Genomic DNA, 27,744 nt, shown 5'->3' with positions numbered 1-27,744 from the left:
AGCACCCCTGTGTTATGACAGGGTCCCAAGAGAAACAGTCTATTTGTCCTGCAATGTATATATACAGCCCTCCAAGCCACAGTAGTGCCAAAACCTACAGTCCTCAGGAAGAGATCTGACAACACTTGCAAGAAACACTCAGTGAGACGCAGAGGCAGCGGATTCTGTGGAGAGACGAGCAGAGGGATGGGGGACTTTTGCATTTTCAGACTTATTTTGTGTGTGTCTGGAGGGTGTGGAAGTCAGAGGACCATGCCGGGAGTCAGGTCCCTCCTTCTGTTGGGTGGGGCCTGGATAGCTGACTCAGGCCATCAGTTTGGTGGCAGGCAGTTTTACCCTCTGAGCCATCCTGCCCCAAAACTCTCTCCCTTCCCTGCTTAAAAAAAAAGACAACTTTTTTTTGGAGCCAAGGTCTCACTCATTCTGTAGCCCTGGCTGGCCTAGAACTCTAAGAGATCTATCTGCGTATCTCTTGCTTCCAAGTACTAGGATCACAGGGCTATACAATCAAATTGGCATGTGTGCAGAACTTGCATGTGTGTGCACGTGTGCCTGCCTGTTTGTGTGAGCACCGCTTACAACGCTGGAGAGGCCAGGAGTGGGAGGCGGATCTCCTAGAACTTCTAGGAGTTCTGGGCAGCTGTGAGCCTTCTTGTGGGAGCTGGGAACTGAACCCAGTTCCTCTGCCAGAGCAGCCAGTGTTCTTTAACCACTGAGCCACCTCTCCAGCCCTCTTCCTTATTATTCAAGTCAGCATCCTGTGTGCCCGAGGCTGCCCGCAAGCTCACTGTTTGTTGATGACCTTGAGCAGTTCTCTTGCCCCTACCCTGTGAGTGCTGGGGTGACAGGTGTTGTCCACAGCCACGCACGGTTTCTGTGGTGCTGACTCCTACGGCCCCGGTCCTCAAATGATTTTCAAGAGAAGTTTCCAAACCACACAACAAGGAAGGAGATGTCAGCAGCCAAAGCTGAGCGACTGCAAAGACGGAGCAGCAGCGGCAGCAGGCAGCAGTGGGCAGCATGAACCTTGACCCTGCCTTACCCCAGACTCTTAGCTGAAGCATAAAAACAGAAACTATCAACATACTAGAAGAAAACTGGCAGTACCTTTGCAACTTGGCAAGAGACAATTCTTATAAAACACAGAAAGTGAAAACCACAGAGGAAAAAAGAGAAAGAAATTGCAAAATGAGACTTCACCAAAAGCGATGGGGACACACTTATGCTTATTTAAAAAAAAAAGAAAAAAGAAAGAAAGAAAAGAAAAAAAAACATGATTAACAAAAGGAATGGCCAAGCCACAGACTGAAATAAACTCCTTGCAAAGCATACATCTGACAAAAGACCAATATCCAGAAGTAATGAGGAAGAGTTGAGCCGTCCAATTTGAAAATGAGCAACAGATTTGAGAAAGATATTTTACAAAGGAAAAATACATGAATAGCTGGGAAGGTCATGAAAATGTGCTGGGCCACATTAGTCATCAGACAGATGCAAAATTAAAGCCAGAGTGAAATAGCACCCACACCCCCACCGCCAGAATGACTAACATTTAAGACTGACAGCAGCAGATGCCAGTGTGAACGCACACCACTGCACACTGCCGCTGGGACTGAAGCCGGATGGCTGCTGTGGGTGAAGATGTAGAAGTTTCTCCCGGAACTAAATAGACACCAAGGGTCTAGGTGCTCCCATGAGACAGATGAAGCAGCTCTCATGAAAGACCAGGATAAGATGTTCATCACGGAGGCCCAACCAGAGGAAACAGGAAAATGTCAAAGCCACAGAAGGGTCGGGCGGAGAGTAGGACCCAGCATGGAACACGCCATGGGGACCCACAGTACTGAGCGACTCTGCCAACATTCGAACTGGATAAAGGAACCCAGGGTGGGAAGTTCCCTGGAGGATACAAAGGCAGCAGCTGTATAGGAAGGGACAGGGGACTGTCCAGGTGATGTCAGTGTTCCATGTTGTGGCTGCAGTTGGAACACACGGTGCATTTACCTGTAAAAAATCACAGGATGGCATGCACAGCATCCAGGAGACACAGAAATGTGGAGAGAGAACCACAGTGGCTAACGATCCATGAGCAGAGGGAGGAGAGGTCATGAGTACTGGTACCTGCAACTTATTAAAACTGCCTCAGTCACCCGGCATGGTGGCACTTGTCTTTGACATCACCCTTTGGGAGATGGAGGTAGAAGGATTAGAAGTTCAAGGCCAACTTTAGCTACAGGAGATTGAGGGTTGCCTGGGCTACATGAGACTCCGTCTCAAAGACAAATTAATTAGTCAACCAAATATGTCTGAGGAGAGCCTGATTGCTGGTGGACAGATGCACACCTAACAAGGAACACTCACGGTAGGGTCCAGCAGGTGGGTGTGTGGGCAGGGTTTCACCGTCTGTCTTCTTGTTTGAAATGTTTTCAGAAAGTTAGAAAATTGGGGCCTGAGCTAGTAAAGAAGTTCTATTGCCTACTGAATGGGCACCTGGGTTCAATCCCAGTGCCATGTAAAAGCTAGGTATGGCTGAACATGCATGTGTATACAGCCACACACACACACACACACACACACACACACACACTCACACACACAAGTCATTTTTGAAAACCAAGGTAATAAACAATACCGGAAGACAACGTTGACCTCCACGCCCGCTCACTGACCACACACACACACACACACACACACACACACACACACACACACACAAGTGGGCTGGAAAAACTTGAGAGATTGAAACACTTCAAACAAAACCTAGGAAAATACAGTACAGAAAGAGTCAGGGGGCACCAGCCTCCTCCCCCGGGTGCCATAGGCTGGGATTGGAATTCAGTGGCTCCTTCTTATTATTTCCTGAGGGTCTCCTCTTGCCGCTTCCCTCCCCTTCAGCCTAATCAAGTTGTACTGGCAGCTCTGCAGCAGCATGCAGCCCTTCTGCAGAGCCAAGGAAAGCAATACCCAAGTACATGGGCTTTTAAGAGCTTGCACCGCCCCCTGCTGGACAAAAAGATCCCTGCAGCTGCCTCTCTATTTCCTGCAAGTAGAGAGTTAGCCCTTGCTGGGCCACCAACACCCTGCAAATAGACAGTGTTGATCAATAGGCTTTGCCTGTCTATAGAACACACCCACCACGTCCACAGTGACTATCCAGGTCCTTGAGGATGGTCCTTGCCCACCAACACAGGTCACAAACGCAGACCAAGGCTACCCTCTCCAGGCAGGACACCAATCCCCAACCCTTTCTCGCCACCTTGGGCTGGGACACCAGGCAGAACCCTGAATCTGTAAGGTATACCTTCTTCTTCTTCTTCTTCTTCTTCTTCTTCTTCTTCTTCTTCTTCTTCTTCTTCTTCTTCTTCTTCTTCTTCTTCTTCTTTTTGTTTGCATGAATGTCTGTGCATGGTGTGTGTCTGTCTGGTACCCTCAGAAGCCAGGAGGAATCATTAGAGTTACAGATGGTTGTGAGCTGCCATGTGGGTGCTGGGGATGAAAACTGGGTCCCCTGCAAGAGCCTTAACTGCTGAGCCATCTCTCAGGTCCTGGAGTACTCTCTTCATTATTGATAGCTATGTCCTGTGACATACACCACACATGTCAACACACACGTGGCTGGGAGCCCTGAACTGGAGAGACCGTCGCCTAGGACACCGGCTGGCCTTATCCAAGTCCAGACTGAGGGCTTCCCAGGATGAGCATGGGGCAAACAGAACAGAGTCAGAGGCCATTTCTTTCCCACCCATTTCCACAGCACCCCTCTCCACTCACACCCTCCTTGGCTCTAACGTCAGAGCCTTTGTTTTTGAGGTCCTCTCTGCCCATGGCTTTTGAACTGTTGGTTTTCTCTGGCTGTTCAAGCCCCCAAGTCAGTCCACCCCTCAGTTGTAGGAGCTTCTAATAACTCCCCATAAACACACACCACCGCAGCCTGGGGAGCTCGGTCAGCAATGTCTTGCAAACAGGATGACCCGAGTTCAAAATCTCAGAACCCTGGTAAAGAGCCTGGTATGGTGACGTGTGCAGTTTCAGCCCAGGTGGGTCCTCAGAGCTCGATGGCCACCTGGCCTACACAACAAGCTCCAGGCTGTTAAGCGACTCTGTCTCAAAACATGTGGTGGGTGGTGCCTGAAGAACAATAGCCAAGGCTGTCCACTGGCTTCTACATGTGCGCACACACACACATACAGACACCACATCTCCTGCTCAAACCCATGTGACAGGCAATGCTGAAGGAATCAAGTGGCCAGGTGGTGTGCTATTCTCCACTCTTCATTGTAAGCTTCAAACCCAGGCGGGTGCTGTGAGGGTAACAACTGTCCACGGAGCAGGAGAAAGTACCGACAGGATAGATCAAATAAGGATCTAATAACCAGCATATATAAAGAGCTCCCTCAACTCAATAACAAAGCAACTTGACTCAAAAATGGGCAGAGCCTGGTGTGAAGGCACACACCTGTAATCCCAGCACTTGATAGGCGGAGGCAGGACCATCAGGGGTTCAAGGCCACCTCAACTATTACTAGTCTTATAACCAGCCCAACACCAGCTACACAGGGAGAATGGTGTCCCCCACAAACGCCTACCACCCCAGACTCTTACTCTGGTACTCTCACACCCCATATCCCCATACCCCTACCACCCCATACGTCTATCCCCCCCCAACACAGAGAGCAGTGTCTGGGAGAAAAGGCTCTTGGGCAAGCTATATGGCTCAACTGGTAAAGGTGCTTGTCACTAAGCCTGATGACGTGAATTCTGTTTCTGCACCCAAATGATGGAAACAGAGAACAGATTTCTTCAAGTTGTCCTCTGACCTCCACACGTGTCAGGGCAAATGTACACAAACACAGATAGACTCTTTTTTTTTTTTTTCTTGAAAGGAAAAAAAAAAAAGGAAAGGCTTTTTGTGGATAGAATGTGGTGGCTTAAGTTGTGATCATCCCAGCTGCCCAGAGGCCTTAAATATCCTCATTTTTAGAAAGGCAGAGGGAGATCTGAGAGAAGCCGGTCACGAGACAGCAGAGGCAGAAGCCAAGAAAGCCGACGCTGCTGGAGCCACCAGGAGCTGGGAAAGCATTGGGCCAAGAGCTGCTTGGAGCTTCAGAAGGAGCTAGCCCTGCCCAGCTCGTTCTGCTTCTGATTTCTGACCTGCAGAGCTAAGCAAAGTCACAGCAATCCATCAGTCACAGCTGGAGCCCGCCAGAGGCTCTGCGGCCAGCCCAGAGGTGGGAGATGAGAGGACTGAATGGGGCAGTGAGCCTCCAGAGAGCCCCGGTTGTCTGCCTGCCCCGTGGCAGAGAAGACCTGGGACCCTGGTGTCTCACTACACAAACCAGACCCCAGCCAGGAGCATACATCCAATGCCAGGGCAGTTGGACCCTTGCAGAGAGCCATGTGTGGATTCCTTACTGGGCAGTGTCTCCCATGATCCCTGTCTGTGACTGCCCCATTGGCCTAGCCTTTCTCACCCTCCCTGTCCTCTCCTTGTCCCCTGGCTGAGTAGAAAGCTCCCTTTTAGAGAGTCAGCCTCTCTCTCTCTCTCTCTCTCTCTCTCTCTTTCTCCCCACCCCGTGCTGAAACACAAGCGCTTGGAACAAGATAAAACTGCTTAATTTCTAAGAGCCACAAAGCCAATCCAGAAGACTGAAAAGAGAAACCACGCCGACCCTTGGCTGAGAACGCAGCATCCCGTGCCTCTGGGGCCTGTCTCTGCTCAGTGACTCATGCCAGCCCTGCTGAGGAGCCTGAAGCATTTGCCTGGGGAAATCTCTGAGAGGACCCCGGGCCAGCCCCACAAGGTGGGAGGGGGAGCGGAAAGGAAAAGAAAGGACAGGGCAGAGCTAAGGATGCCCACTCAAGCCCTGAACCTCTTCCCTGCGGCTAGAAGGTCCCATGGCCCCAACCAGGGCAAGACCACACCCTTGACCACACCTCCTGGGCAGCAGGGCTGGACCGGCTTCAGCCACCAGTCCTTGGGGCATCCAGCCAGCCAGGTCTCCATCCACTGGAGTGCCCTGGCCCACAGCCTCCCAGCGTGGAAGCAGGGATGGAAGGAGGCAGCTTTCATAGCATCTGACACTGAGACAGAATGGCAGGATACAGCACAGCCAGCTGGAAACGGGGAGCCAGCCAAGTGCACACCAAAACCTCAGAAGCCCACCAAGGGGAGGGACTCAGTCTCACTCTACAGATAAGGAAACTGAGGGCAAGCCACAAAGTAATCTGCTCAAGGCCACCCTGCAGGGACAGGGCAAGAGCCTGACTTCCCCGGGGACTGGGGTTAGGATTAGGGCTCCAACTGACCCTAATTAATCAACTGGGTGAAGACCAGGCTGGAGGAGGGGTGGGGGTTTTCCTCTTCTGTCCTAGTCTGGCCATTTACGGCTGAGTTTTGGTTAAGAAAACTTTTGTAAAAATACATCCAAATGAAGGGTTCCTAGAGCGACAGTCATGCCTAGCATGGTGGCCTGTGCCCAGATCCAGTTACTCAGGAGGCTGAAGTAGGGTAATCCTGAGTTTGAGATCAACCAGGGACACATAGCAAGACGACACCTCAAAATGAAAAAAAGAAAATGTAAATGTCGGGGAGAACTGCAACTGTACAGCACCTCCAGGCACAACTGAGGCCCTGGATTCCATTCACAGCCCCCCCAAAAAAAAAGAGGGGGAGGGGAGGACTGGTCTTTGGCCGTGACCCATCCTAAGAGAAGGCACCACGTGAGGATGTAGCTCACTGGTAGAGTGTATGGCCCTGGCACAGTACCCTGGTCCATTCCCAGCATCACATAAACCTGCGGCAGGTTTGTAATCCCAGCAACCTGACCATAGAGGCAGCAGGATTGGGAGTTCAATACCATCCAGGACTACACAGTGAAATTGGGGCCAGGTAACCTGCCTCAAAACAAACAAAAGGAGAAGGTCTCGCTCTGGTCCGGTGCTGCGCTGTCCTTGGCTAAGGGCACCAGTGAGGGTCGGGTGGTGAAGGCCAGGATCCAGGGCTCTCAAAGGCTGCTTTGTTCTCTGGTCAGCCTGTGAATCTCCAAGCTTCCACCCTTGAGTCTCAAGGGAACCACCTCTCCCTCATGCGAGCCTCTCAAATACCCTGCTGTCACCTACCTGGGCTGGGCCCTGTCATGCACAGAATGAAGGCTGGGCTGGACACATGTGTGGCTTAGTGGTTGAGGAGGCCCTGAACCCAAAACCCAGTACAGCCGCACAGACAAGTGCAGGCCCCTGTCAGCCAGCCGCTAACACAACTGTCATTTTACAGCTGGTCACGAGGAGGTGGCAGGGCCAGGCTTCCTGGGGGTGGGGTGAGGATACATCACCACCTGTGCAGGCCTCGGAAGCAGCTGCTAGTGTCCCCTGCCATGTTGCCTCTACAAACTGGGCAGAAAACCTCGCCTATCTACTAATCATGCTGATCACAAGCAGGTTTCCCTCCCGGGTTTCGTGCTGTGCCCGACAGGATCACAGGACACACTGCTGTCAGCAAGACACCAGGTGGCCACCTCTCAGTGAAGGCCTGGCCAGCATCAGAATTGCAGTAATCCCAGGGTTGGTGGTGACAGGTCATCCCTCAGATGGGACCTGAGATGTGTCTTCTTCCTTCCCTTTGGCTTCTCAGGGACCTCTCTGTGCATGCACTCAGAGGTAACCAATACCCCGGTGCCAATGACACTTTGGGGTGGGGTTCAGTCTCATCATGAGCACAGGACAACACAAATCCGGAGTACGAGTTACATCTCTAAAATCCGCCCCCATACTCTCCTGCAGCCCCTGACTCAGATGACACTCAAGGCAGAAGGGGCAGTAATGACCTCAGACATTGATGGTCCCAGCAGGAACTGGGAAATTTAACCTGGGAACAACTTGACCAGGGTGGCTAAGGAAAGGAGATGCCTTTCCCTGAACTGTTCACACCCCTGCTGGGTCTATATTGGGTCTAAGGGGGCTGCAGGAGTACGTGGTTGCATGTGCACTCATGCACACTGCACTCTGGCCCAAGAACACACACACACACACACACACACGAGGGTGCACACGTGTGCATACACCTCCTCCAAGCACTGGGAGACACCACCTCTATAATCAGCAGCCCGGGAGGCCCAGCAAGGCTATTTCAGGAGGAGACCAAGGCCAGATGATAGATAAACAAGCTTGCTTTGGCCCTGTGCAGAGTCCATCCCCACTATCCACCCTTCCAGCGTCTCTGAATTCACAGCGATCACAGACAGAAAAGTGGCACACCGGAAAATGAAAGAGAAACAGCTCGGCAGAAGGGGCCCAGTTTAAATAAAAGCCAGACCCGGCTGGGCTTCGAGTGGGGAAGCCACATTCCAGCTCACCAATGTGGAATAGTCAGCAGGAAAAGAAAGAAAGAAAGAAAGAAAGAAAGAAAGAAAGAAAGAAAGAAAGAAAGAAAGAAAGAAAGAAAGAAAGAAAGAAAGGAAAGAAAGAAAGAAAGAAAGAAAGAAAGAAAGAAAGAAAGAAAGAAAGATTTCTGTAAAAGTTGTTAAACGTGACCTTGGGTGCTCACTTCCCAAAGCCGCAGTATGGCCACACCATTTGGACTGGGGTCCTGGTCAGGGATGGGGTACCCGGGACGTGGAGGGCTGTGGCCTACCTGTGATGCGATCTCTCTCCATTCCTACGGATGTATTTACAGCAGGCAGCTGGGATGCCGGGTGTCCCCTGCGCAGAGGGGTCCTCCTCCCCTTTCTCACCCCGTCGCCCTCCTTCTCTCCCTCTCTCTCTGCCTCCTCCTCCTCCTCTTCCTCTAAAAACACTCTTTGTCTGGTCTAATTTCTTCAATCTGTTGCAATCACGAACAGATCCAAATTACCACATTTCCATGTGTTGGTCATATGTCTCTGCTCCGAACTGAAGTAGCATTGTCTCTGCCACACAGAGGGGGAATGGGGAGCGCAAGGAGATAAATTAAAAAAAAAAAAATAGAAGGGGGAGCCTCGATGGAATCCCGGGGCGTCCCTGGGTCCTCTCCCTGAGCGCGGGACCAGCTGCCTGCTTGGCCCACAGTGCCGTGGCCCCAGCCGTCCAGCGTCCAGCGTGCAGCTTCCGGCACTGCCTCCTCTCCCCGCCCCCTCCAGCCCCCGCCGCTGGAGTCTGGCTGTTCCCTTTTAATATCCACTTGGAGATGCTTAACTAGGCTCTTGGAAACCAACTCGCAGAGTCAAATTCCTGGCCACTTCCAAAGTCTTTCATTTTCCTCCCGTCCAGCGATGCTGTGATTTTCTTGGGGTTTTAAAACATTTTAAAAAGCTCCTATTTCCTGCGCGCCTGCCTCACCTTACTTTAGGGGTCTAGAGCTCAACCTCATCACACCCAACCTATCTGCGCAGGTACTGGTCGCCTCCCAGACAGGAGGACCAAAAGAAGGTTCCAAATACCTGCCCGAGGTATTTGAACCCTGAGACGTTCTCCCTGTCCTGTCAGCCTGCAGATCAGAGGGACAGGCTGTCCCCACCCCAGGCTCCCAAGAGGCTGAGCTGGCTGGAGGCTTCCTGGAAGATTCCCACCCCACACACATGAGTCAGTAAGTCTCAGCGGTCCCCAGGGAGGGAACACGTCCTCCCGTTGTGATTTCCTCAGACTCAGCGGCTCTCTGAGAACATGGCTGGCCCGGGGCCTCAGCTCTATTTCCTGGTGGACACCTGGTCCAGGGGCTGGTTACCTGGCCGAAGGAAGGAGGGCCCTCGGCACCTGCTCAGAGCCTCTGCTGCACGGGATAGGCTCAGTAACAGCAGTGGGAAGGTCAAGGGGAAGCGTCCCCAGGAAGGGGAGCACTCTTGTACCAAAAAGTCACTCAAACCTGGTGGGAAGGGCTGGTGAGATGGCTCAGTGGGTAAGAGCACCCAACTGCTCTTCCGAAGGTCCGGAGTTCAAATCCCAGCAACCACATGGTGGCTCACAACCATCCGTAAAGAGATCTGACACCCTCTTCTGGAGTGTCTGAAGACAGCTACAGTGTACTTACATATAATAAATAAATAAATCTTAAAAAAAATAAAAATATTAAAAAAAAAAAACCTGGTGGGAAGCAGCGCTTTGCTGTGCAGTCTCGGCTTAAAGAAAGCATGCACACATTTGTGTCAGGATTAAGGGCTGTTTCTGTGAAAAATGGCATCTCTTTATTGTATTGGGGTTTTGTTGAAACAGGGACTCTAGGTAAGCCAGGCTGGCCTTGAACTTCTGAAGATCCTCGAAGCTTTTATCCAGGGCACTGGGATTACAGGCTTGTGTCGCTTTGCCTGGCTCGTGTTTAACAATCTCTCCAGAAAAAGAGACAGCAAGCCTGGGAAAACATTTGTGCCTGGCCACCGGTTGCTAGCCCAAACATCACAGCCTCCGGACAAACCATACATTGACCACTGTGCTTCCGTCCCCATGGCACCTTGACACATATTCATTGTTCACAGGTCCCTTGGAGACCTGAGTTTAGAGACCCTCCCTCACCATAAGGCCAGATCCTTCATAGCCCATAGCTAAAGCTCACCAAGCCTGAGATGTCACTCCATCCACTCTCTGCCTGGGGCGGGACCCCAGATGCCCATCCCCAGACAGCAAGGCATCTTCTTGTGGGAGTGTGCAGATCATGTCTATCCTCCTGGGAGACAGCAGGGAAAATGTCCCCGCCGGGGAGCGTGGAGTGGGACCTCAAAGGGCAGCCCGTACCGTGAGAGAGTTGGGAGCAGAGCCTTACTGGAGGGAGACTCGGGCACCAGGACTGGCAGATAGGCCTCTAAGAATTCACATCCTAGAACCCAGAACTGAGGCCTTGTTAGGAACAGGACGTTACAAGAAGTGAGGGGTTTTGAGGTGAGGATCTTGTGAGCCACCTGAGAACCCCAGGACAAGGTCCTGCCCCAGATCTTCACAGCGTCAAGCCAGCCCCGAGGGGAGGGGCTCATACGCCTCCCACCCCTAACTGAGGGGCAACAGACATTTGACTGTTGCTAGGAGTGGAAGAGTTAGGGGTTTGGGGGTTTTTTTTAAAGGTGTGGCTCCTGGTCGGCCAAAAAGAGAGGGGTGGGTTAAGAAAACTGACTGCTCTTCCAGAGGTCCTGAGTTCAATGTCCAGCAACCACATCGTGGCTCACAGCCATCTGTAATGGGATCTGATGCCCTCTTCTGGTGTGTCTGAAGACACCATGACAGTGTGCTCACATACATAAAATAAAAATAAATCAGAGAGAGAGAGAGAGAGAGAGCATATGAAGTTGGGAGGGTAAGGAGGTGGGGGGTCTGGGAGCAGTTAAGGGAAGGAACTGGAAGTGACTATGATCTAAATACATGTAATGAAACTCTCAAAGAATTAATAAAAATTTGTATCATTCCCAATATAATATTTGTATTAATTACCTGGGAACTTCGTACAATGTACCCCAATCATGCTCCCTTCCTTTGCACACCCTCCCTCCCCCCCCAAAAAACCCCCAACCAAGTCCAACTTATGTTGCCCACAAACTCACTAGAGTATGGTCAAATTCCCAGTGGCCAGCCCTTTAAAAAAAACAAAATGAGATTCTCTTCACCCCACCTCCTGCCTGAAGCCATCAACTGTGAAGAGCTACACTTCGGCGTCTTTATCATGATTTTTAAGGACCCTCTTCAATAGCTTCCTGTCTGGATTGTTTCCTTAGGGTGAGGGGGTATATTTTAAAAAGAGGGACTTTGACACACATACGGAAGGAAGTGAGGCCAGATCATAGAGAGTGGAAGGCACTGCCGGAAGGCTGGACTGTTGTGGCCACAAGCCAAGGAACGCCTGGAGTCCCACACAGGTGGCAGAGGTGGGCAAGGGGCTCCCTTTGGGCCTCTGGAGGGTACAGCCCCACACATCCGCAATGATACTTAGTGTACTTGTGGCCCCAGGACAGAGATACATTTGTATTGTTTTATCTCACCAGTTTGTGGTAACTTCTTCTGGGGAACAAGAGGCAGGTGTCCTGTGCAGGCCAAAATGAACACTGTGGCCATTTGGCCATTTGCATCTAAAGCAGGCAGACCAATCAGGAGGAGGAGAGATGGGGCAGGCTGGGGCTTGCAGTTACTTTTCTTTCTTCTCTCCTCCATTTTTCTCCAACTTTTTTGAAACAGGATCTTAGATAACTCCCTGCAGCAGAGGGTGACTGGACATTGTGGGTTAGTTAGTTTTTGTTTGTTTTGTTTTTCATATTTTTAAAAAAATTTTATGTATTTGAGTATTTTGTCTGGACATATATATGTGTGCTTTGTGTGTCTAAGCAGGCCAGAAGACGTTGGATCCCCTGTATCTGCAGTTATGGGTGGTTGTGAGCCACCATGTAGGGTGCTGGGAATCGAACCAGGGTCCTCTGCAAGAGCAACAAGTGCTCTAACCACTGAGCCATCGCTCAGCCTCCCCTCTCTCCCCCCCTTCCCCACCCAACTCTGAACTTCTGATCCTCCAGCTTCCACCTCCCAAGTGCTAAGATCACAAGCAGGCACCACCAGGCCTGGTTTTATTTACTCTCTTTCTTGACTTTGAGAAAAATACTCCTTGATGGTTTTTCTGCTTACAAATGCAATGTCTGTTCATTCTATTACATTGAGTAAGTACAAAAAAAAAAAAAAAAAAAAAAAAGGAGGAAAGAAGACATCGTTTCCCCCACATGAGACTGTCCAGGCCCAGCTCCCAGGGCAGCATGCAAACAAGAAAGACCTGAGAGACCCTGAGCATCAGTGGTTCGGGATGATGAGCAGGCCTGGGCCAGGAGCTGGTGCCTCCTGCAGACACGAGGCTGCACAAGCCCTAGGTGTCCTGCTGGGGTCTCTGTGACCCTCAGCATTTGAAGGACCTAGTTTGGCTCAAGGTCTGTCTCCTCTCCATGCCTGAAAAATCTAAGCACTCGGGTAGTAGGGGAATAATTTGAAACTAAAACCCTGGCAGTACAGACGGCTCGGATGGAGCCCGCATTAGTCATAGGCAGAAGCTGCGGAGAGAAAGGGTGAGAGGCAGGGCAGGCCCCAGCTGCGAGAGTCAAGAAACCCACTGCCCACGGTGCGTGTAGGCCTGGGAGACAACTCAACAGCCACGCCTGCTCCTCCCACTCAGCAAGAGGCTGAGACTTTTGTACTCAGGAAAAACAGAAGCACATGAGGGTTAGCTCGGTTTCAACAGCTTTTCCAAACCTGGATAAGGTTTGCTCTTCTGGGGACACAGGACCCCCAGGCCCAGACTCTGAAGCATCTGGCTGTGCCAGCCCAAAGCCCCAATTCTCACCCCCAGCCTGCAGTTAGAACCCCATTATCATCAGCCCTTCCCAGTCCTCAGGCCAGCACCCTAGCCCTCATCCAGCACTGAGTGACACCGGTGACCTAGACACCCTGGTCACAGTCTCTCGCAGGTTCACAATCCCTCCAAGCTGGAAAGGGGGCTCCCTGGGCACAAACCCACTTAAAGAAGCAGCTGGGGACCTAGGCAAGTCAGGAACCTTTAATTTGGGAGGGCTCAGGCATTACCTCCTCTGTTAGAAAGCCTTCCAGGATTGCTTCCCCAACTCTGTCCTGTCCCAGGATGTGACCTGGCTCTCCCAGACGTTTCTGCCCCTGAAGCTTTCTTGGTGAGCTTTTCTCCTGATCAGGTCCCCAGATTAAAGTGTCTACTTCTATGGAGCCAAAGGAAAAGGTACAGGTGATTTCACAAAGCAACCAGGAGCTGGGACCATGGGTCACTGGAACTTTTCCCAACTGCATCCTGCAGCATGCGCAGCTGAGATGCCACCGTGCCATCCTGGCTCCATGGACCCCCTCTGGAGGGGCATGTGTCTGCACCCCAGCATTGGCTGGGGCAGGGGCAAAACTGTACCAAGTGAGGCCAGGCAGCCTCAGCTGACAGTGGCCAGATGATCCCAGGGAGAACAGGGAAGGAAAAATCCGCCCTCTGTGACTCAGGAAAAGGTGTTCTGAAGGCTCCACAGGGATATTGGTGTACTCCCTGGGGAAGGTCCTTTGGGGAGGAGGGAAGAAGGAAGGCTGGAGGAAAAGATGCTACACCTCTGGGCTGATTTCCTGCCACTGTACACCTTCCTTCCCTCAAGGCAGAGACCCTTGAACACCCACACCCAAGTTATGAGGCTCTAGAAATAAACGTTTTTACAAATGACATTTGGGAAAGTGGTGTGACAGCTCAGTCAATAACACGCTTGTCTTCCAAGCATGGGGACCTGGGCTTAATCCCCCGTGTGAAAAGGCTGGGCATGGCGCACACCTGTAACCCCAGGGCAGGGGAAGGAGAGGCAGAAGGATCTCTGGGGCTCACTGGACAGACAGCCTAGACTAATCGGTTAGTCCAGGACAGGGAAGGACCCTGTCTCAAAAAGAGCAAAAAAGTAGTGGGCACCTGATAAATGTCAGCCAAGGTTATAATCTGGCCTCCACATGTACAGGCAGACATGCACATGCACACACACACATATTCCACACACGCATTCATACACACACACACATGACACACACACACACCATACACATACACAAACACATACACATTCATACACACAACACATACACATTCATATACACTCACATATACATACACACACATTCATAAGCGCACACTCACACACATATACACACATACGTATATACATACATACACATATACACACACACTCACACTTACATACACATGCACACACTCACACACACACATACATACACACAGGACACACACACAAATCTCCTAAATCAAGTATGTGGACGCGTACCTATAATCTCATCCCTTAGGAGTCAGAGGCAGGAGGATCACAGTAAATTTGAACCCAGTTTAGTCTATATAGTGAGTCGTAGATCAGCCAGGGTTACATAGTGAGGGTCTGTGCAAAAATAATAATACTAATAAATAGGTAATACTTTCACTTCCAGCTGAGAACATTAAATCAAAGTCCCTGAAATGGAAACAAAGACCGTCAGGCTGCCGCCTCAGAACTGGCCTGGCTGCCCCAGCTAATGTACCTGCCAACAGAGTGGGCAGCCGGAAGAGGCCCTGGCTGGGCTTCTGTAGCTTCCCCAGCAAGCTGCTTCCAACCTGGGGCCGCAACATTCCTATCTAGAAGCTTCTCTTGGCCTTTTATTCTACCTCAGGATCTGCCTTCCTAAGTAAACATGGGCCAGCTCCTCTGTGCTGGGGTGGGGTGGGATGGGGTGGGTGGGAGGGTGAGGAGGTGGGTGGGTGGGTGGGTAGGCAGGTCTGTGGCATAGTTTAGAGAGGCCAACACCTGAACTTGATACACCGGTTCCTTTCCAGAGGGACAAGCAGCCCAGATGGCCTGTATTCCTCGCTAAAGGTCCTCAGGCTTAGCCATCAGCCACCCCACCCCACCCCTCACCCCCACCCCAGGCTGCAGCCAAATCAGAGCAGGAACTGAAGGGAGATGGAGTTGAGGTGCAGCCCGGGAGTCTTCTACTTCCCACGAGGAGCCTGCCCTCTGCTTGCTCAGTAGGCACCCCATGAATATTTGCTTGATAAACAATGAATCTCAGACTGCAGCACACAGCCAGTCCAAACCAGCACCTCCTGAAAGCACTCGCCGTTGAAGAAGATGCGCTCCATCTGCCTCGCATGGCATGGGAGACACACGTGACCAGGAATCAGCCATGAGGAGCCGCTAGCCCAAGGCTTCCCACTATGTTGGCCGAATTGACATTGTAATCCAGGCACTCAAGAGGCTAAGGCAGGAGGATCTCGGGTTTGAAGGCAGCCTGTGCTACATAAACCAACCACGTGAACATTTGAAAAACACAAGTCGTGGCGCACACCTTTAATCCCAGCACTCGGGAGGCAGAGGCAGGCAGACTTCTGAGTTCGAGGCCAGCCTGGTCTACAGAGTGAGTTCCAGGACAGCTAGGGCTACACAGAGAAACCCTGTTTCAAAAAAACCCAAAAAAAAAAAAAAAAAAAAAGAAAGAAAGAAAGAAAGAAAGAAAGACAGACAGACAGAAGTCCATGGTGGACGGCGGGGGACGATGGAGTGGAGAGATGGCTCAGTGGTTAAGAGCACCGGCTGCTCTAGCTGAGGCCCTGGGTTTGCTTCCCAGTACCCACATGGTGGCTCACAGCCATCTATCACTCCTGTTTCAGGTGACCCATGCCCTCTCTGACCTTTGAGGGCACTGCACACACATGGTGTAATGGCACACATGCAGCAAATCTCATACACAGAGAATAACTTCTTTAAACAGTCATGGGCTGGGCAGATGGGTACTGCGGAGTTTGCCCCCTCCCACACACACACACTCACACCACCACCTCGGAGGTTCACAATCCTGTAACTCCAGCTCCAAGGGTTCTGACGCCCTCTTCTGGCCTTCACAGGTATGGTACCCTCCTTCACATACCAGCCCCACCCCACCTCCATACACATACACATAATTAGACATGTTTTTAAATAGTCCTAAATGCCTGGCGGGTAGCAGCTACCCAAACCCTGTTCCCTCTGCTCCTCCCATAGCCTTCTGCCCCAGAGGACAAACAGCTGCTTCTTGGTTAAAGCAAAAGAAGTGTGCTATTTCTGTTTGAAACTGGTTCTTTGGCCAGTCCCGCCTGCTTCTACCAAATCCGGTCCTACAATGCCTGCTGCCAGCCGTGGGCCCCTTGCAAAGAAGACAGAAAGGCAACCTGCTCACTAGACATGACAGGCAGGGCCAGCCTGTGCTGCTCTGGGTCCTACTTAGAACCAGCAGGACAGAAAAGCTGTTTTCAGAGATGAAGAGAGCAGGCTAGCCCAGGGAAAGGGAGTCAGGCTAGCCAGAAAGGTGAGGGGGCTGGGTGGGGTTGGGGAATGCTGGATGGGGGAGGAATGAAGGACAAGACAGGGAGGCATCAACAGCTGAGCTGAGTTCTGAGGTGGTGAGGGTCAAAAGCAAAGGTAATGCTATTGGGGAGTGTACATACCTGTGTGCATGTGCACACGTGGGGGGTGGACCATAGCATGGTCCCTGGTACAGAGGTAGGACATGGTAAATGTCCCATCATATGTACAGGGAAGAACCTGCAAGAGGAAGAACAAGGACAGACAGACAGACAGACACGACAAAACCGAGGAGACAGCGGAGGTCACAACATGGCCCAAATCATGGTTGCCTCCTCCAGGGCCCCCAGAAGGTAGAGAGACAAGGACTGACCTATGTGGGGCGAAGAGGCAGAGGTCAAGGTCAATGGGAGACTATTGCCTTGAGGGTTTGGGCAGGTGGTCTCCTGGTTGGGAAGAGGGGACCCCCCATTTACAGAAAGTCTCTAGTAGACTGGCCTGTGATGTGGGAGGGATGAGCCTACTGTGTGCGGCTGGGCCTGGGTATATAAGAAATCAGGCTGTGTGAGCGAACCAGTAAGCAGCATTCTCCATGGGCTCTGCTTCAGCTCCTGCCCTGCCCTGCCTCTGTGCTTGCCTGTGATCTGTGAGCTGAGTAAACCCTTCCCTCCCCAAGTTGCTTTTGTCACAGTGTTTATCACAGTGACAGAACCTATCTAAGACGGGAGATAAGGCCGGGGCATTGAAGTAAAGCTGGAGTGGGAGCCAGTGGGTCTCAGCTGAAGGGATGAGCCAAAGATGCCCACAGGAGCCCAGGCAAGGCCCCTCCCTCCCTGTGACACGATTGTTAACATGGTCTGGCACAGGGTCTCTGGCTGTCAACACTCACTACCACAGTAGCTCCTCCCACCAAGACAGCAGGACACATGGCCCTGAGGAAACAACAGGACACTGGACAGACCTGGAACCTACTAAGGATGGTAGCAGCTAGACAATTAGTTACACATGAGAGTCACAGTGTTAAGCCCAGGGTTCACGGGAGTAGGGAGGCTTCCTTGAAGGGCCGTATGCAAAGGGGTGTGTAAGAAATCAAAGGGCGCCGGGGGCACCAGCCGAGGAAGGCAGGACACAGAAGTTGGGGGACTGTCGTATATCAGTCTCCCTAGGTTGTATTATAGAGAGACCCTTCCGTGAGAAGGGCATCTTCCAGGACAGGCAGAGGGAGGTGTCTGAGTACCTCTGTATCAACGTATTTCACACGTTGGAGCTGGCTTCTCTCATGGCTTTGAAGCCAGACATCCAATATCAAAGTGTTGGCAAACCACACTTTCTGGACAGCACCGAGGGAGGGCCAGCCTGGCCTCTTAGGCCATCCGTGGCTCATGCTATATAGCTCTAGGCTCTGCTCTGAGTTCACCTTCACGTGGCTTCTCCTCTAGTTCCAAGGATGTCAGACTTTGGACTTGGGAGCTCCAGATAACCTCATCACAAGGTCATCGGAATCCTAGAGATGAGTCAATGGTGGGATTAGGGACAAAGCCACAGACCTCAGAGGCAGAAGTGGGCCCCAAGCACACACCGGATGTCGAAAAGGCATAGAAGGCTCCAGGGACTCCGGGCTGGAGGTAGAAAGGCTCAGATTCAGCCCAGGAAATGCCATGTGAGCCGTGGGAACCAGGGCAAAGGTCAACCAAGGCCGCAGTCTGTTCAAACAGGCTACTTGGGGTATAGGAAGGGGGTAAGTGTGGGAGAACAGACCAGAAAACCACTGGGAAGGGTACATTGGCAATGCCCAGAAGGACAGAGGTGGGCATCTGTCCATCCCACCCTCCACCTAAGGATGCAGGCAGAAGAGCCGTCCCAGCAGGGACAGTAGCAGAGAAAGCCCACAGGCCAAGATGTGACAGCTTTCCGGTTCCCAGGAGGAATACGTAAGCCAAAGTCATGAGGGCTCCATGGCCCAACATAAACCCTAAATGCTGTGAGATAAGCAAGCTCGTAGTTTGGGGGTGGGGTGGGGAACGTAGATTGTTCAGAAGCAAAACCCACAGATATCCCAAACTCAGGCTGGATTTCAGGTCCTCGGGTCATCCTGGCTCCCTGGAGGCTTGGTTAGCCTGCAGCATCTTGGCTAGAGGTGGCTGGTGGGCCACTCTGTTCCATTATCATCTTAATCCTTATGTTAGATACTCTATCAGTCCTGTCGTTTTGTTGAGGCGGGGTGTCACATCACCCATGCGGGCTGTCCTTGAATTCACTATTCAGGCAAGGACAACCTTCAACTCCTGGTCCTGCTTCTACCTCCCAAAGGCTAGGATAACAGCCAGGCACCTCCAGTCAGCTGGGCCTGGGGTATTTTGCTGACTTTTGTTTTTGAGACATTGTAGCCCATGCTAGCCTGAAACTGTGTAGCCAGGCTAAGGCAAGGCTTCCCTCTCAGCCTCCCAAGTGCAGAAATTATTGGGTGTGACGCACCATGCCCAGTTTTTGTTGTTGTTTGTTATTGTTTTAATAGGCTCAGTGTTGGACTTTTGCCTAGTATTCACAAGGCCCTGGGTTCGATTCCTAAAACCACAAAAATAAAAAGAAAGAAAGAGGGAGAGAGGGAGGGAGAAAAGGAGGGAGAGAAGGAGGGAGAGGGAGAAGGGGAGGGAGAGGGAGAGGGAGAGGGAGAGGGAGAAGGGGAGGGAGAGGGAGAGGGAGAGGGAGAGGGAGAGGGAGAGGGAGAGGGAGAGGGAGAGGGAGAGGGAGAGGGAGAGGGAGAGGGAGAGGGAGAGGGAGAGGGAGAGGGAGAGGGAGAGGGAGAGGGAGAGGGAGAGGGAGAGGGAGAGAGAATGTAAAGCTTTGTTGTGGCTGTCATCAGAGCTAAGGGGCTTGGCTTGAGCCCTGAATAGTTATTCCTACCCAGACCCAAACAGCTTGGAAAGAACAGAGAGTGGACCTGACAGTCATGTACCCTATTTCTCCCTAGGGATGAGCCCCAAACAGGGAGCCCCAAACAGGAGACCATGTGACCATGGCGGGGAGGAAGACAGGAGCAAAGAGGAGCTCCAAGTGTGGTCCTAGGTCCTGGCAGGGAACACATCCCAGGGTCATGGCAGCAGGGAGGCAGGCCTTAGATGAAATAGAAGACTAAGAACGAGTGCCCCATGGGAGCCAGCAGAGGCCCTGGGGAAGACTGTGTGTGTCAGCAGACAGGCCCCATGCAAACCTAGATCACTGCTTACAGCTTTGGGCTCCTGCAAATTATGCCTTAGGCTTCCAAGCTGAGCAAGCCCAGGCTGCCAAGTGCTGACGGCACAGAACGGGCCTGAGCCTGGGGTAGCAACAGCAGGAGACCTCATGCACGCAGCCCGAGGTACCAGCTCTCCGAGACCTGAACCCCCAAATGCTACCTATCTCCAGCCCTTTGGATCAAGGCTGGCCAATAAGAAGGAGGGGAGAGAGGGGGGGATCCCAAACACAAGGCATCCGAACACACTAGTGGCAGGGCTGGCTAGTGGTTAGTAGCTCATGTGGCGATGGTGGGCAGGAGGCGTCTTAACCAAGAGTGCTGAATCACTCAGCAGTCTAACCACCTCCAGCGGGGGCATCCCCCTCCTCTGCTGACACCCAGGCTCTTCACACATGGTACTCAGGAGCACACTGGCACAGTACCTACCACGTCAGCCACATGCTAAACCCAGTGCCACATTGGCACACTATCCACGTCACACACTCGATAAACCCATACCACCCCCGATGTCACCATTGCCCCCTACAAAGAGCCAGCCACCTCAGCCAGGCCACATCCTGAAGATGGAGCTAGGAGACATGACACTGCCTTAGGAATGCTTAGATTCTGGTGCCTTGGGCAACCCTGGTTGGTCCAGAATGGTCCATCTGCATAGCTACAAATTACAAACAAATTATGAGTTTAATTGAAAACAAATCTGTGCAAACAACTCAGCAATAAAATATACCTAAAGTCTCTGTTTTGGTGGCCAACAGGCCACCCTCCCGGCAAGTACAGAGATAGAGGGTCCCACCAGCAAAGTGTTCCTCTGGACAGGGCAGGGCTAGAGAGCAGTGGGCCCAGGTGATGTGATGCCCTTGTCTCTGAAGTCTCCCTGACTGGAAGGAGTCCTCCTGCATGGCTGGGACTGGAGACGTTGGCTCTCGTGAGAGTCCTGATGACAATTTGTCACTGTGGGTTTCCTTTAGTGTCTCATGACATCTGCTTCCCCTGTCCACCATTCTGTCTCCATGTACTCCTCTGTACAACCCAGCTGGCCTCCAATATACATGCACAGGCGAGCACGTGTCCCCCATTTGCTACGAAAGCAGGCCCCTTCATTCCTGGCAGCCAACATCATCTCCAAACAAGGGTCATCAAAAAGAGCACAGATCCCTCAATCTGGTATTAGAAGGGCCATCAGAAATGACAGAAGGACTCTGGGGATGGAGAAGCTCATGGTGGGATGTTGGAGATTGCTTCCAATGTTTTGATTCGATCGGGAATCTGTGTGACCAGATGCTGAAGGTCCTTGTACCCAGATGGTTTTTGATCAATCGATAAAGATGCTAATGGCCAATGGTTGGGCAAAGGGAGATGGGGTGGGACCTTTAGATTTGTGTGGGCTAGGAACTGCGAAAAAGGAGACAGAAGATTGCCATGACTTGGGGAAAAAGAATGAGACACCGGGGCGGCAGGAAATAAAGCCAATCAGCCATGTGAGACTTCAGGTAAGTGGCCACTGGCCACTTCCCCGATTGGGCCTGGGGTAGCAGGGGAAGGTTTAGACGTGCCCAGTCATTGAGGTAGCAAAGGCATTTAAACAATAAGCTAATGTGTGTGTGTGTGTGTGTGTGTGTGTGTGTGTGTGTGTCTGTGTGTCTGTGTGTGTGTCTTTCATTTGTGGACCCAAAGATAGCTCCTGGGTGTGTTCCTCTGGGAGCACAAAGCGGTATTGTAAAAACTCATAGCAACAACGGGATCTGAGGATGCCTGGCAGGAGAAGACACACAGGCCCTGCCGAGGACATTAGAGGCAGCCTCTGGCGCTTGCCCAGGTTGGACCCTGAGGCTGGCAGAGCCTCCTGCAAACTTTGGAGGGATTCCCCTAACCCCCAAGTGACCCTGGAGCTCTGATAAGTTTTGGCTCCTCTCTTTGGTTACTAGAGAAAATCCAAAGTCAAAGGAATAGTGCATGACAGTCCCTTCCCAATGCAGATGACTCACTGATGGAGCTGTCCATCATTGCTGAATGGGCCACCAAAGACACCCTGCTATGGTTCACTCACTGCAAATAAAGTCCCCCTACCCTGCCTACTTCCTTACTTCTCTCTCCTGTGCCTTGAGGTTGCTCTCTGCAAAGGTGGGCAGCCTCTCTGGCAGACCCAAGCCTGGCTGCCTGCACAGAGACACTGCCTTAGGAGTGCTTAGAATTCTGGAGCCTTGGGCGGCCCTGGTTGGTCCAGAATGGTCCATTTGCATAGCTATCAATTACAAACAAATTATTAATTTAATTAGGAATATACTCTGTACAAACCACTGAAAGGTCGTCATAGCAAAGGCTTCCAACCACTCAAAGCCAGACAGAAAGTCAGGTCTCAAAAGCAGATGAAACTCAAGCTGCTTACCTGGGCCAGTGGGATCCGCAAGCCTCCGGAGGCGACCGCTGGAGGTCCGTGTGACTCCTAAGAACAGAAACAAGGGGAAAAGTTCACACAAGGCCACCAGGCTCCCCCTTCCTGGTGGGTGGCTAACATTGGGTGCGTTCCCACTTCTACACCTGCCAAGGGCTACAGAACCAAATAACCCCAGACAGGTAGCCACCTGTCCCTCCGAATGATGACAGCCACCCACCTGGATGCTTCACACAGCTGTCACAAGACCCATTGTGCAAATATGGGAGCCGAGTCTCAAAAGGGCTGGGTAACCTGCCTAGGGCCACACAACAACCAGAAACTGAACCGGTGGTGAGAGGCCAAGTCTGGGTTCACCTTAAATATCCTCACAGCATTGATTGCTGATGGAGAGGAGTCATCTGGGTCTACAGAACTTGGCCAGGACCTACCACTTAAGACCCACATCTGATAAACAGGGTTTCCCAAACACATGAGCCAGAAGCCCTGTCCATCCTCTATGGCTCCAAAGACTGGGAAAAGTGGGCTACATTGAGGAAAATGGGAGGGAACTGCTCTCTCTCTGCCCTAAGAGGGGGCACAGGCAGAGTCTGGATCAGCTCAGTCTCGTGCCACACTCTGCCTCCAACCACACGTGCCCCTTGGCTGGCACTCCCCTGTTGGGAGAGGCTTGTGGTGGGCAAGTCCTAACTTGAGGAGTTTGCAAGGCGCTAAGCTGAGCGCACCCATGGGCTGCCAAGAAGATCAGACTCGAGAACCCATGTGTCTGCAAACCACAACCAGGTCATGGTGTTTAGGGAGTGTCCCACTTAAATGCCACACAACTATCCTTCAGCGAGTCACAAGAACACCCCAACCTAGGCCAGAGAGGCTCTCTCTCCCAACCCCAACAGCAAGACGATCACCTAGGAGAGGCCTAAATACTTCCCTGTATCCTCCACCACCTGATACACATCTAGCCTATTAGTCAAAGGGGAAGGCTTCTCTTTAGACTCCTGCACACTTACACTCATCCATCCATCATGCATTATTCTATCCATCCATCCATCCATCTACCCAACCACCCGTCCACTCAACCACTGACCTACTTGTCTGAAATTCCTGGCCTGTCCACCAGGAGGAGGACGTTTGGGTAGGTAGATGGATGTGGTGAACCAAAGGATAAGCAGGGTGTGGATGGGTGGGTGGATGGATAGATAAATATGTAGATGGATGATCACGTGGATGACCGGATGGGTAGGGGGATGAGATTCAGTTCATTATCATTAAGGCAAGAGCATGGCAGCTTCCAGGCAGGTATGGTGCAGGAGCCAAGAGTTCTGCATTTTGTTCCAAATGGAATCAGAAGACTACTGTCTACCAGGCAGCAAGGAGGAGGGTCTCAAACAGGTAGATGGGGGTTATGAGGAGCCAGTATCTGGTCCTTGGAATTGACCCAGCCCTCTGGACTAGGAGTGTGACTCAGGTGAGCTGGCCAGGGCTGTGGAGAAGGAGCAGAGGCCTTCTTCTGCTGAGTGTGCTGAGGGGAGAGGATAGTATGGGCACCTCAGCAGCAGCACACCCATACCAGATGAGTTACACTGCATCTGTGGATGAACGCAGGCACCCCATCCCTTCCTATTGCCTTGTATACAGTGAACTCACAAGAGGCACATACCAGGACCATGTAGTACTAGTGAACAGCAATTTTGTCCCCAAGTCCACTGTGTCCCTGTCTTAGTTAGAGTTTCTATTGCTGTGAACAGACACCATGATCAACACAACTCTTACAAAGACTACTGTCTTCCAGGCAGCAAGGAGGAGGGTCTCAAAGCCCACCCCCACAGTGACACACTTCCTCCAACAAGGCCACACCTCCTAATAGTGCCACTCCTCGGGCCAAGCATATTCAAACCACCACAGTCCCCAAAACAGAAACTGGGGTGAGGAACAGCCAACAAGAAAAGGCAGCACTGAACATTCCTGTGGCCTGAGTCACTTCCGGATGAGATGGCTTTGCAGGGATGCTGGAGACAGAGGGTGCCCTGTCCTGCCTCTGGGCAGCTGAACAGCCACACCCACCACCTGCCCTCTGGTTTCAGACAAAAATGCAAGAGGATCTAAGTGTGTTAAAGGACCCTGGGCATCTGATGCCTTCTCCCCAAACCCAACTGGGAAAACAGCATTGTTTTTGAATTTCTGGGGCAAAGTTTTCATTTTTCTTACACTATTTATTTTTCTGATTTCCTAAAAGAGGCATCCTTACCAGGTTGCACTGCCAGAAAAGCTGTAGAGGAGACTCCACCACCTAGAAGGGGCTGGGGATCCCTGGTATCCCAGGCTTGGCATGGTCCTGAGAAGAGCCCCAGACCAGGGATGCTCAAACGCACTAGCTTGGACTTCCTCCCACAGGCCTGTGTCCAAGGCAGCCAAGGACCGTGATCCAGCAGAGAATTGAGTTATTTTTATGTGACTCTAAAATAAAGAGGATCCAGAAGGAAGAAGACACACAAAACCCTGCCATCTGCAGCCAGCCCAGAGCAAACAACCCAAGTCCTCTAAAGCTGAGGCCCGGCTGCAGATGATACCTCACGGGCACTGGCTCTGACTTCATCCAGTTAGAGCTTCCAGGTCAGAGGGACACAGTGAGAGTCTTCCTCTGGGCTATTAATATCTAGTGACAAGGGTGCAGGGGATGCCGGAGAAACAGCTCGATCTGTAAAATGCGTGAAGACCTGAGTTTGATCCCAAAAACCCACTTCAAAAAGCCAAGTGTAGTGGTCCATGCTTGTCACCCAGCACAGGTGGAGACAGACTTAGGGGCTCTCTGAATGAGGCAGGCAGCCTCATCAAACCAGGGAGCTGCAGGCCAATGAGAGACCTTGTCCCAAAAAGCAAGATACGAGTGCAGGACATGGTGGTGCACATCTTTAATCGCAGAACTCAGGAGGCAGACGTAAGTGGATCTCTGAGGCTACACAGTGCAGCCAGGGCTACACAGTGTGCTCCTGTTAAAAATAAACAAATAAGCCAGGCGTGGTGGTGCACGCCTTTAATCCCAGCACTTGGGAGGCAGAGGCAGGCGGATTTCTGAGTTCAAGGACAGCCTGGTCTACAAAGTGAGCTCCAGGACAGTCAGGGCTATACAGAGAAACCCTGTCTCGAAAAACCAAAAGAAATAAGAAAATAAAAAAATAAACAAAGTAGGGAGACAGTCTTCTGGTAAGGGGCCTGCTACTCAAGCCTGAGTTCAGATCCCCTTCCCACGGGTGCGTGCACGAATCACAGGGGAGGCAGAGACAGGAGGATTATCAGGAGCTCAACAGCCACATGGCCTAGCTGTATCACTGAGACTCAGACAGTGAGACTCCTATCTCAAAAAATATGTGAGGATTTCACTTTGATGGAGCCCCCCATGCTTCTGAGCTGGGGTAAAGGGAGAGGCATGAGGGACTTCTAGTGAGCTTATTTACTGCTTTATGTATTTACATAATGTATATACATTTGTGTCAGGGTGTGTGACTCCTGCCACAGTGGCTTGTGTGGAGGTCAGAGAACAACCTTGGGTGTCTGTCCTCTCCATTGCTTGAGACTCTCTCTTGATCACGTACTCTACACCAGGCTTGCTGGCCTGCACTCTCCCAGAGCTTCTGCTGGGGTTTCGGACCTGCACTACCAGGCCTGGCTTTATGTGAGCTGTCAATCACCAAACAGACTCACCGTGGGCACATATCGGTTCCCAATGTGGAGAAGACACTGTATACAGAGAGAAAACTGGATTTCAATTTTTAAATTTTATTTATGTGTTTGTTTGTTTGTTTGTTTTGGAGACAGGGTTCCTCTGTGTAGCTCAGGCTGGCATTGAACTCAGATCCTCCTGCCTTTGTATCCTGAGGTCTGGGACTAGCAGCAGGCACCACCACACTCTGCTCTGTCTTTCTCTTCTGAGACAGAATCTCCCTTCATAGCCCAGATAGGCCTGGGACTCATTCTGCATCTCACAATGACCCTCAAACTCATGGCAATCCTCCTGCCTTAGTCTCTTTAGAATGACAGGCAGGTGTCACTACGCCCAGCTTAAGTTTTTTTCTTAAAACTCATGAAAATCCTTGGAGAAGGGCCAGGTGGGTTCCAGCTGACCTCATCCCAGGAGTCCCTTCCTCTTGGGGCCTGGTGTGAGGGCTCCAGCGCTCTCTCTTTCTCTCTCTTTCTCTCTCTCTCTCTCTCTCTCTCTCTCTCTCTCTCTCTCTCTCCCTCCCTCCCTCCCTCTCCCTCCCCCCTCCTCTCTCTCTCTCTCTCTCTCTTTCTCCCTCCCTCCCTCCCTCTCCCTCCCCCCTCCTCTCTCTCTCTCTCTCTCTCTCTCTCTCTCTCTCTCTCACACACACACACACACACACACACACACACACACACACACCCTGTCAGCTGTTTGCTGCAGGTGTGAGGTGTGAAGGCTGCAGGTGGCCCTGAGAGCGGATTCCAGGCCTATCAGTCAGGGCTTATCTGCAGCAGGCACTGAGCTAAGAGGCCCCTACCCAGCACAGGGCTTCTGCCCACCCTCTGGCTGTGGATTTGTGAGAATTCCTTCCCTGGTATATTGATTATTTATCTGTTGCTGTCATAAAACACCCTGAGCAAAAGCAACTTAAGGAAGAAAGCTTAATTTGACTTCTGGTTTCAGAGGAATAAGAGTCCACAATGGGGGTGGTAGAGGTGCTCATCTTTAATCCCAGGACTCAGGAGGCAAAGGCAGGTGGATTTCTGTGAATTTGAGGCCAGCCTGGTCTATAGCGCAAACTCTAGGACATTCCATGACAGCCAGGTCTACACAGAGAAACCCTCTCTCAAAAACAAAGACTTCCATAATGATGGGGAAGCTGAGACATCACATCACAACCACTAGCAAGAAGCAGAGAGAGCAATGGGCCACGAGGCTTTCCACTCTCAAAGGTAGCCTGTGTGGTATGCTTCCTCCAGCAAGGCTGCCCCTCCTCATCACCTCTCCACACCGACCGAGAGTCGGGTGCTCAAATACCTGAGACTATGGTGGCCATTTCTCATTCAAACCAGCACATCTGCAAAAACAAAAAACAAAAAACAAAAAAAAACAAAACAAAAAAAAAAACAAAAAAAACGAAAGACAACTTCCTGGTAAGTCTTAGTGACAAAGCTCCGAGTGAGATAATTGGGTTTAGTTACAGAGCCTAGGTGGAGAGTTACTGCCAGGAGTGTAAGTGACCCCGAAGCAGCCTCGATGGAAAGTCTTAGCACAGAGGATGGCTTCCCTAGAGTTTCACAGGTAGAGCCCTGTCAGCCTCCCACAGTCTATATACTCCAGCACC

General features: G+C 51.6%; 1 protein-coding gene across 2 annotated transcripts in view; it reads right to left on the bottom strand.

Annotated features, from left to right (window-relative positions):
* Septin9 (septin 9) overlaps window positions 1-27,744 on the bottom strand; it is a 162,665-nt gene that overhangs the window by 120,977 nt on the left and 13,944 nt on the right. The window contains exon 2 of one of the 2 annotated variants that reach the window (NM_001113486.1): window positions 22,418-22,474. In NM_001113486.1, coding sequence (NP_001106958.1) covers window positions 22,418-22,474 — 57 coding nt within the window. Of the gene's footprint in view, window positions 1-8,629; window positions 9,502-22,417; window positions 22,475-27,744 lie in introns of those variants that run through there. The other variant, XM_006533744.2, reaches the window with a different exon arrangement.

The sequence above is a fragment of the Mus musculus genome, chromosome 11 (genome assembly GCF_000001635.26).
Source record: "Mus musculus strain C57BL/6J chromosome 11, GRCm38.p6 C57BL/6J".
NCBI classification, from domain to species: Eukaryota; Metazoa; Chordata; class Mammalia; order Rodentia; family Muridae; genus Mus; species Mus musculus.
The sequence above is the reverse complement of the archived record's forward strand: the minus strand, read 5'-3'. Positions and strand labels throughout refer to the sequence as shown.